The sequence below is a fragment of the Rhincodon typus genome, chromosome 2 (genome assembly GCF_021869965.1).
Source record: "Rhincodon typus isolate 14 chromosome 2, sRhiTyp1.1, whole genome shotgun sequence".
NCBI classification, from domain to species: domain Eukaryota; kingdom Metazoa; phylum Chordata; class Chondrichthyes; order Orectolobiformes; family Rhincodontidae; genus Rhincodon; species Rhincodon typus.
In genome coordinates this window covers 80,177,970-80,188,209 of record NC_063333.1, presented here as the reverse complement: position 1 = coordinate 80,188,209, position 10,240 = coordinate 80,177,970, and the positions used below count along the sequence as shown (strand labels likewise).

Sequence of the window (10,240 nt, the reverse complement as noted above, 5' to 3'; positions counted from 1 at the left end):
ATCCATCACCCAGTTGATGCACTGTATCCATCACCCAGTTGATGCACTGTATCCATCACCCAGTTGATGCACTGCATCCATCACTCAGTTGCCCTCTGCTAGTGTATAAACTTGGTCTTTTAGTTGTTGTGCAAGAGGAAAGTGATGTTAGTCATAGAAATGTTAGGAATTACCTTAATAATTGGGAGTGGGGAGAAACATTGTCTGAAAAGAAGCAAAAATAAAAGACTATCTCATCCTCTGCACCCTTTCTCATGGACCTGAAGTGTTTAAATGACACCCAGTCTTTAAAGAAGCCTGAGCGGTCCTATCAGTTAGCTTCATTAACAGCTAGCCTCTGTTAAAATTGGGACTAAATTATACCGTTCCTTCATGCTTAGCCAAAAAAGTAAAGAGCAGATGTATTAAAAATATAATTAAAAATGTCTACGTTGACATCATAGGAAATAACAGGACAAAAAGCAGCCATTAGGCCCATCCTGTCTGCACCAACCAATAAGTAGCCATCCAGCTTCATCCCAGTTCTTGTTGTTGCCTAGTAAGTTGTGACACATCAAGTGCATTATATCTGTTTGTCGAAAAAAACAAATTATTCATTTATTTCTTAGATATATTAAGATTGGTGACAAAGAGTGTGAATTTAACAGCCATTTCCGACTCATTCTTCATACAAAGTTGGCCAACCCTCACTACAAACCCGAGATGCAAGCTCAGACTACACTCATTAATTTTACTGTCACAAGAGATGGACTCGAAGATCAACTGTTGGCTGATGTGGTCAGCACTGAGAGACCAGATCTAGAACACCTAAAGGTACTGTATTGGTGAGGTGAAAGTTTCCTGGAAATGGATCAGAAATAGCTCTAATTCTTTTCAGGGCAATAACAATTTAAGGTTCCTTTTCCTCTATTTAATTGGTTATGTTTCTAATCATTTTCAATTTATGGGGAAAGGCTTGATTGCTGCAGGAGGCAAGGCAAGAGATGGGACGAGAGGTGCTGGTTGTGCAATTCCTGCATTCATGCCTGTTTGAAAGCATACCTTGAAGTCATTTTGAGAAATGCTAGTTTGGTTAGGTAATAGCTGTCCTCATGCCAGCCACACTTGGTCAATTGCACTAGTTAACAAATGTATTGAGGCTGCACTCTTGCTTCAGATCACCCCTCCTGCCAACCATTACAGGTGGTTCCTGGTGTATATTGTGGTGGGAAGCAGTTGGCATTTAAATCTTCACTCACCCTTTCTCCCCATTCCTACTTCCAACTCTTGCACTGCTGATGTAGTTTACAAACAAGCAGCCTAAATCACAACTAAATCTGCCACCTACCCTGTTCAGGGGATTTTCTCAGTGGCTTTTTGAAAGCTAAATTGAGACAAAATTGAAGAACTTGAAGGAATTTTAGAAGCTGTCAGAGGTCTCAGTGCCATCCCGGCTCTCTGTATCTCTCTCTCTTTCTTTTCTCTCTCTCTTTCTTTTCTCTCTCTCTTTCTCTTCTCTCTCTTTCTTTTCTCTCTCTTTTCTTTCTCTCTCTTTTCTTTCTCTTCACCCTCCCCCTCCCTCTCCTCCTCTCTCGCCCTCTCTCTCTCTCCCTCTCTCTCTCTCTCTCTCCCCCACCACCTCTCATTCACCTCCCAGAGACATAGAGCTGTAGAGCATGGAAACAGACTCTTCAGTCCAACTCATCTATGCTGACCAAATATCCTGTATAAAGCTAGTCCTATTTGCCAGCATTTAGCCCATATCCTCCTAAATCCTTCCTTTTCATATACCTATCTAGATGCTTTTTAAATGTTGTAATTGTACCAGCCTCCACCACTTCCTCTGGTAGTTCATTCCATACACGCGCCACTCTCTGCGTGAAAAAGTTGCCCTTGAGTCCCTTTTAAATCTTTCGTCTCTCACCATAAACCTGTGCCATCTAGTTTTGGACTCCCCTACCCTGGGAAAAAGACCTTGTTCACTTACCCTATCTATGGCCCTCATGATTTTATAAAGCTGTATAAGGTAACCCCTCAGCCTCTGATACTTCAGGGAAAATAGCCCCAACCTATTCAGTCCCACCACCCCCACCACTCACACACACCCCCTACACCGCCCTCCTCACCTTTCACTAGTTTAAATCCTCCCAAGCAGCTCTAGCCAATCTCTTTGCCAGTATATGAGTCACCTTCCAATTCAGGTGCAATCTGTCCTTCTTATACAGGTCACTTCTATACCAGAAGATATTCCAATGATCCAAAAATGTGAATCCTTCTTCCCTGCACCGGCTCCTCAGCCACAGCTTTCATCTGCTCTATCCTCCTATTCCTACCCTCACTAGCTTGTGGTGCCAGGAGTGATCCAGATATTACTATCCTTAAGGACCTACTTTTTAAATTCTTGCCTAACTTCCTTTATTCTCTCCTTAGAATATCATCCTTATCTCTTCCTGTGTCGTCAGTTCCAATGTGTACAACGACTCCTGCTGGTCCCTCTCCCCTTTGAGAATATTCTACATCCTCTCTGTTACATCCTTGATCCTGGCACTAGGGAGGCAACACCATTCTAATGTCTCGCTGTCAGCTGCAGATATGACTGTCTGTGCCTCTGATTAGAGAGTCCCCTATCACAATTGATCGCTTGGAACCTGACGTACCCTTCGTTTCATTAGAGCCTGTCTCAGTACCAGAAACACAGCTGTCAGTGCTACATTCCCTTGAGATTGCATCGCCCCCTACATTTCAAAACCACAGACATGCTTGAGATGGCGATAGCCACAGGAGACTCCTGCATTACTGCCTTCCTCCCCTATCATTCCTGGAGTTAATCCATCTACCTGACTATCTTCGGTTTATCTCCCTTCCAGCAACTGCCATCCACCACACCCCGTAGCTCCTGTAAGTTCTTCATAGCCTCTAACTGGCACACCAACCTATCCATGCGATCCGAAAGGATTCGTAACCAACCACACTCCCTGCAGACATAATCATCACTAACATGGAAATCCTCCCTAATCTCCCACATCCGACAGGAAGAGCACATCACTCTACTAAAGGCCATCTTTGCACCTTAACAATCTACAGACCCAGAAAATAGCCCATTCTTACTGCTCTAAAAACACTGCTCCAGGCTAACTTAGTAGCTATGTTATTTGTATCATCAGCCCCTACGCCTCAATGGTGGGATGTCACTGTCTTTGCTGAAGGGTGTCTTATTGATCCTCCAGCCTTTGAGCGCATACTGCTTCCCTAATTAAACAGTGAGAAGCCACTGAATGGAGATTCTTCCAAAACTTTCAATGAAGTCTTAATACTGAAATTGTTAAGCAAAAGCTCTGCCTTATATGTTTAAAATAGCATCCAAAATATAATTTGTAATCAGTAATTAAGGAATTAATTATTTCAAATTGTATTACCCTGTCATTAAGGATGGAATCTTAAAGGGATCTAAATAACGTAGACTATGGTGAACTGCAGATGCTGGAGTCAGAGATAATAAAGTGTGGAGCTGGAGGAACACAGCAGGCCAGAAAGAAATTTTCTGAAGAAGGGTCCCGACCCAAAACGTCAACTTTTCTGCTCCTCTGATGCTGCCTGGCCTGCTGTGTTCCTCCAGCTCCATACTGTGTAGACTATAGTGAGGTGTGTGATAGAATTGGGCAATAAGTGCACCAAGGCCAAACTCGATGTCAAGATCATCTCACTTCATCTTTGATGATTTTCACGAGCAGCATGGTGAGATGCTCACTGGGCGGCAGCGAGATGCTAATTGATGAATTTAATGCTTCATTAGCACCACAATTTGCTTCATTAATATTCAGACTCCAATCTTATCAGACCCATGGAAGAGGTTTGGCGCAACAAAGGAAAGGAAGCCAGAACAGGTACCTGGTGGATTCAGTTCGCCACTTGCTCTGCAACACTTCCATGTTGCTTGTAATAAACTGCAGCTTCACGCATGATCAATAGGCATTAGGTGAAAGCACTTCTGCTTCACTAACATGGGCTGCCTGTATCTGCCAACACATCATGACCATCCCAGTACTTCTACCATGCACTGGCAGTGTCCTCTGGAAGCCCAGACTTGCATTGCAGGGCGCATCAGCAACCTTCATTGAAAGCAGGGATACGTTGTGCACAGGGACAGGCACCCAATGCATGGACTGGACCAGGCTACATGTCAGGATTGTCCACTTGTGTCCTAGCACTCTTTCCCTTAGCATCTATCTACATCCCTGCCTTGCCCTACTTTGCCTTGCTGTGCCAACTGGCACACTGACACAAACAGGCAGCGTGCCTTGCTACTAAGCAAACTAGGAGTTGGACATCTTGGTATCTGGCAGTGTGCTACAGCAATCTTGCATCTGCTCCACGTGCTAGCAGCTTACCTGCTATGAGCATCTAACCAGGTGCAAAGTGAGTGAGTGTTAGAAATGAGATGCAGCCTGGTCTCATCCATGAAATGGATGCCTGTCCCTATGTGTAAAGTACCATGGCAGCAGCATCACAATGAAAGATGCCAGTGCGCTCCAGACTTCAGCATTAAAGTGCAGAATCATCTTGTAAATGGATCAGAGATGCGCCATAAGGATGCAGAGAGGCTGGTGTGTGTCGAATGTTGAAGTTTTTGGACCATAGGTATGCAGTCATTGCCTGTGGAGTATGTCCTAAACTGTCCAAGATGAATGTCAGAGGAGAAAGCAGCAAGCTGGAGTCACCAAGTAACCGCTCTGACTTTAATATCAAGTGATGTTGCCATCTAGTTTGTATCCAGTTGGTGGGAGAATTTGCCCTATGATTCATTTTGTTATCTTGAAGTGGGGACAAAAGTAATAGAAGAAATAAATGTAGAAATATCAACCTTTGAAACGATGCTATTATAAATCTATATTTATAGACCATGCAACTGCATTTCGATTGTTTCCTGAGGCCTACAATCTTTAAATGTCGATATAAATGGTCTTATGTTAATTACCCATCTTCCAGAAAAATTGAGAGTTGCATGTGTTTTGTCGAAAGAAGCTAAAGCATTCACTGAAGTTTGTATCAGTATTTAAATATAATAGATACAACAGTATTAGATGAGACAGCTAACCATTGTAACCCTTTATTGGAATATAACTTACCTACCTTATTTTCATCGAGACTGCTTGATATGAACAGGCAAGGTGAACAAGTGCTTAAAATAGTTGTCAAGGAATAAGAGTTCATGGTGTAGAGGGTGGCACATTATCATGGATAGAGGATTAGTTGGCTCACATGAAACAGAGAGTGGGGATAAATGAGCCACTTATGGTTGGCAAGCTGTAACTATTGGAATGCCACAGGAGTCAGTGCTGGAACCTCAACTATCTGCAATCTACATAAGTTACTTGGATGAAGGAATTGTATGTGTGTTGCTAAATTTAATGATGGCACAAAGATAAGTAGGAAATTAAATTGTGAGGAGGACATAGAGTCCGCAAAGGGATCTATGTAGGAGAAGTGAGTGAGTAAAAAATTAGCAGATGGATTTTAATGTGGGAAAATGTGAAGTCATTCACTTTGACAGGGAGAATAGAAAAGCAGTATATTATTTAAATCAAGAAATATTGCAACACTCTGCTGTACGGAGGGATCTGAGTGTCATAGTAAATGACTCACACAGTGTTAATAAACAGGTACAGCACGTCGTTGGGAGGATGGAAAGAATGTTGTTTATAGCAAGGGAACTGGAACATAAGATGAGGGGAGTTTTGTTACAATTGTATGGGGCATTGGTGAGACCACATCTGGCATACTGTATACAGTTTTGGTCTCCTTACTTGAGAAAAGAAATAATAGCATGAGTTGCAGTTCAGGGAAGGTTCCCTCGAGAGAGCGAGAGTGTGTGTATGTGTGTGTGTGTAGTTTGTTTTTAAAAGTTAGATCATGAAAATTTGAAAAATGGTACTTGGTTCTTAAATTCAGCTCCTAGACAGAAGAAAGAACCAATATAGATATATTCCAACAATTTTATTTTAAAATAGGATCTGCTTATGGTCACTCTAAAATCCAGTTATTCCAATACACTAATCATTTTGTTTCCTGTGTACAGTCCAAATTGACTAAGCAGCAGAATCATTTTAAGATTGAACTGAAACGACTAGAGGATGAGCTCCTTACCCGTTTGTCTGCTGCAGAGGGCAATTTTCTTGGTGACACAGAGCTGGTGGAAAGGCTAGAGACAACAAAACTAACAGCAGCAGAGATTGAGCAGAAGGTAAATCAATGCCCAGTGTTTTGGGAGATTGTTACATTGCATGAGTCATATTCTAAAATCTAAAATGTGTAGCATTTCTGAAATTCAGCTGTCTGCAAAATTGGAAAACTAATTATTGTAATGGTATGGAATTCTTACTGTAATAGCTATTGTCCATAAAAGCCTCTATTCAACAGCAGAAGTTATTTTTCAGAGACCTGGAAAATATGTGGATTCAGGTAGGACATAAAATTGTCAGGTAAAAATTTTCTTGGGCATTGTGCAGAACACACAGTAGCAAATCAACAGCCTTGTATAAATTCTACTTAATTTTCTAGTCATTGAAAGGGGCATCAAGGAGACTTCCTGCTTTGAATCATATTAGCCTGTGCTAAGCACCACACACAATTCATTTGCTGGCCTTCCATACTGCTTCCTGCTACATAGCTAATGGAGGGGACTCAGCCAACTACATATTAATACTTGATATATTTTCAACTGCTTGTATTGAGTGCTGTGTTGCAGACTGTTGAAATTATTTTTCTGAATTTGCCCACTGCGGTAGACTTTGAACAACCAACTCATGGCAGATAGAATGAGAGCAAGGGAGAGAGATTTAGGGAGAATATTTCAGCAGTATGTAGTATCCTATCAAGGAGTAATGTTAGTTTTTGGTGGCTATTGAATTCAGAATGCTCAAGAATAACTTTTACACAATACAGTTCAGTACTTGCACAAAATTAGGAGAGGTGTATGATGTGAATATACCTGTAAAAGCCTGATACAGTTTTAACTGGGAATCTGTTGTTGTGCAGGTGAATGAAGCAAAGGACAATGAAACGAGGATCAATGAGGCTCGCGAGTGCTATCGGCCAGCAGCAGCAAGGGCTTCACTTCTTTACTTCATCATCAATGACCTCAGGAAAATGAATCCCATTTACCAATTTTCTCTCAAGGTACGAAATAACCCATAAAGTTAAATTACATACAAAATAGGAGCAGAAGTAATACATCCAGCTGCTTGAGCCTGCTCTACCATTTATCAAGATCATGGTTATTTGCATTTTGAGTTTCCATGACCTACAGTAACCCTTGAATTTCCTGCCTAACAAGAATCTATGCACCTCTGTCTTAAAAGTATTTGATGACCTACCTCCACTGTCTTCTAAGACAGTAAGTTCCAAAGTCACATAATTCTCCAAAGAGATTTCTCCTCATCTTTGTCCTGAAGGGGTGACCCTTAATTTTAAAATAGTGTCCCCTAGTTCTGACCTTAACCATAAGAGGAACCTTCCTTTCCACATTCAACTTGTGAAGATCACTCAGAATCTTATACACTTCAATTAGCTCACCCCTGGCTCTTCCACACCCCAGTGGAAACAAACCCAGCCTGTCTAACCTACTTTCATAAGGCAAACTGCCCATTACAGATATAAATCTTGTAAACACCTTCTAAACTGACTCCAATACTCCATCCTTAAATATGGGGAGACAATACTGCACACAATATTCAAGACGTGGCCTGACTGATGCCCTGTATAACTGTAACATAACATCCTTACTTTTATGTTCAATTTCTCATGTAATAAGGAACAGCATTCCAATCACATTCCTGATTACATGCTGTGCCTGCATACTGAAGTTTTGTGATTCATTCACTAGGACACTTAAATCCCTCTCCACTTCAGAATTTTATAGTTGTTCTCAGTTCACGGGTGTAATAACACTTTGTTTTTCCATTCTCCCTGCCAAAATGAAAAACTTCATATTTTCCTAAATTATACGCTATCTGCCATATTTTTGTCCACACATTCGCATGATCTATTTCTTCTATCATTCTTCTTTCCATGCAACCAAGTTAACCCCTACACATGAGCTTTTATTTTGCACAATTACTTTTGATGTGCCATCCCATCAAATTTCTTATGGAAATCCTTAGTATATTATGCCTGCAGGTACCCCATATTTCGCACAGAAGAAAACAGGACAGAAAACAGCATTTACATTATACTGGTCGTTGTTGACGTGGCATTCTGCAACTAGCAGAGTATCGCAAAGATGAATGTTTGAGCCTATTGCTTTGACAGAGGGATTGAGTGTAATGTATTCAAACCGACTGATATAAAACTAGGATGTTAAATAAGCAGTACAAAGGGTGCAATTTTTTTTTTGTCTCAGCCTGTTTTAACCATGTTAGAACATATATGAGAATAACAATTCCTGAATCTGATTTCATTGACAGTAGAATCACTGACCGTTAGGTTAAATTAAAATACACATGAACACTTCAGGATTACGTTTCATTAGAAGAAGGATCTGTGCCCCTTGTTGCAATCTGGCGAGGGACCCTTACCTCATGGAACAACTTGCCTCATGTTTCAGAGAATGCAGGTTGAGAATCTGTCTGTTCAGTCACATGAAGGCTTACAGCAAAAATCTGTGACACTGAATAGACATCAATGTCGAATCAAGGATGACTGACAATGACAACTTAGGGGCTGTTAATATTTAGAAAGAATTCTGAATACCTCATTTTAACCAGTAGAAATATGCTACAAGTTTTAACAAAACAAACTTTATTGTGTATTAAAGACTTGAACAAAATAAGGACTATCAGTTTAAGATTATAGTCTATAACTATACAATGCCTACTTCGTACTCCCACTTAGAATCCTCATACAAGACACGTCAATCGTAAAACTTCTGTATTTCTACAGGGACCAGCTATAAATATGCTTTGGTACTCTGGAGTGTTTTCCTCAGCTCAAGCTATTCTTAGAGTTACTACTTTCATTTATAAGTCATAAAGTTATACAGCGCAGAAGCAGACCATTTGTTCCAATTCATCCATGCCGACCAGATATCCTGAATAAATCTAGTCCCATTTCGCCAGCATTTGACCCATATACTTCTAAATCCTTCAATCCACCACATCCTCTGGCAGCTCATTCCATACACACACCATACTCTGCATGAAAAAGTTGGCACTCAGGTCCCTTTAAAATCTTGCCCCTCTCACCTTAAACCTATGCCCTCTAGTTTTGGACTCCCTTACCCTAGGAAAAAGACCTTTGTTATTCACCTTACCCATACCCCTCATGATTTTATAAACCTCTGTAACATCACCCTTCAGCCTTCAATGTTCCAGGGTAAAATAGCCCCAACCTATTCACCCTCTCCCTATAGCTCAAACCCTTCAAACGCATCAATATCCTTGTAAATCTTTTCTGAACCCTTTCATGTTAAACAGCATCTTTCCTATAGCAGGGAGACCAGAATTGAACACAGTACTCTAAAAGTGGCCTAACCAATGTCCTCTACAACCATACCATGACATCCCAACTCCTATACTCAATATACTGACCAATGAAAGCAAGCGTGCCAAACGCCTTCTTCACAATCCTGTCTACCTGTGACGCCACTTTCAAGGAACTATGAACCTGCACCCCTCGGTCTCCTTGTTCAGAAACACTCCCCAGGGCCCTACAATTAACTGTACAAGTCCTGGACAGATTTGCCTTACCAACATGCAACACTTCACATTTATCTAAATTAACTCCATCTGCCATTCCTTGGCCCATCTGATCAAGGTCCCATGAGATAACCATCTTCATTGTCCACTACACCTCCAATTTTGGTGTCATCTGCAAACTTACTAACCGTACCTTCAGTATTCATATCCAAATAATTAATTTAAATGACAAAAAGCAGTGAACCCAGCACCAATCCTTGTTGCACACCATTGGTCTCACAGGCCTCCAGTCCAAAAAACAACTCTCCACCACCACCTCTGTCTCCTACCTTCAAGCTAATTTTGTATCCAATTGGCTAGCTTCCCCTGACTTCCATGTGATCTAACATTGCTAACCAGTCCTCCATGTCGAACCTGCTGAATGCCTCGCTGAAATCCACAGAGTCAGAATTCATACAACACTAGGTTACAGTCCAAAAGGTTTATTTAAAATCACAAGCTTTCAGAGCGCTCCAAAATCTTTTTATTTTAAATAAATCTGTTGGGCTATAACTTGGTTCAGAGATAGT

General features: G+C 41.1%; 1 protein-coding gene across 1 annotated transcript in view; it reads left to right on the top strand.

The window, feature by feature from the left end:
* LOC109913909 (dynein axonemal heavy chain 11-like) overlaps positions 1 to 10,240 on the top strand; it is a 336,187-nt gene that overhangs the window by 216,745 nt on the left and 109,202 nt on the right. The window contains exons 52-54 of the mRNA XM_048614118.1: positions 609 to 813; positions 6,056 to 6,220; positions 7,015 to 7,155. Of these exons, the coding sequence (XP_048470075.1) occupies positions 609 to 813; positions 6,056 to 6,220; positions 7,015 to 7,155 (511 nt within the window). The remainder of the gene's footprint in view (positions 1 to 608; positions 814 to 6,055; positions 6,221 to 7,014; positions 7,156 to 10,240) is intronic.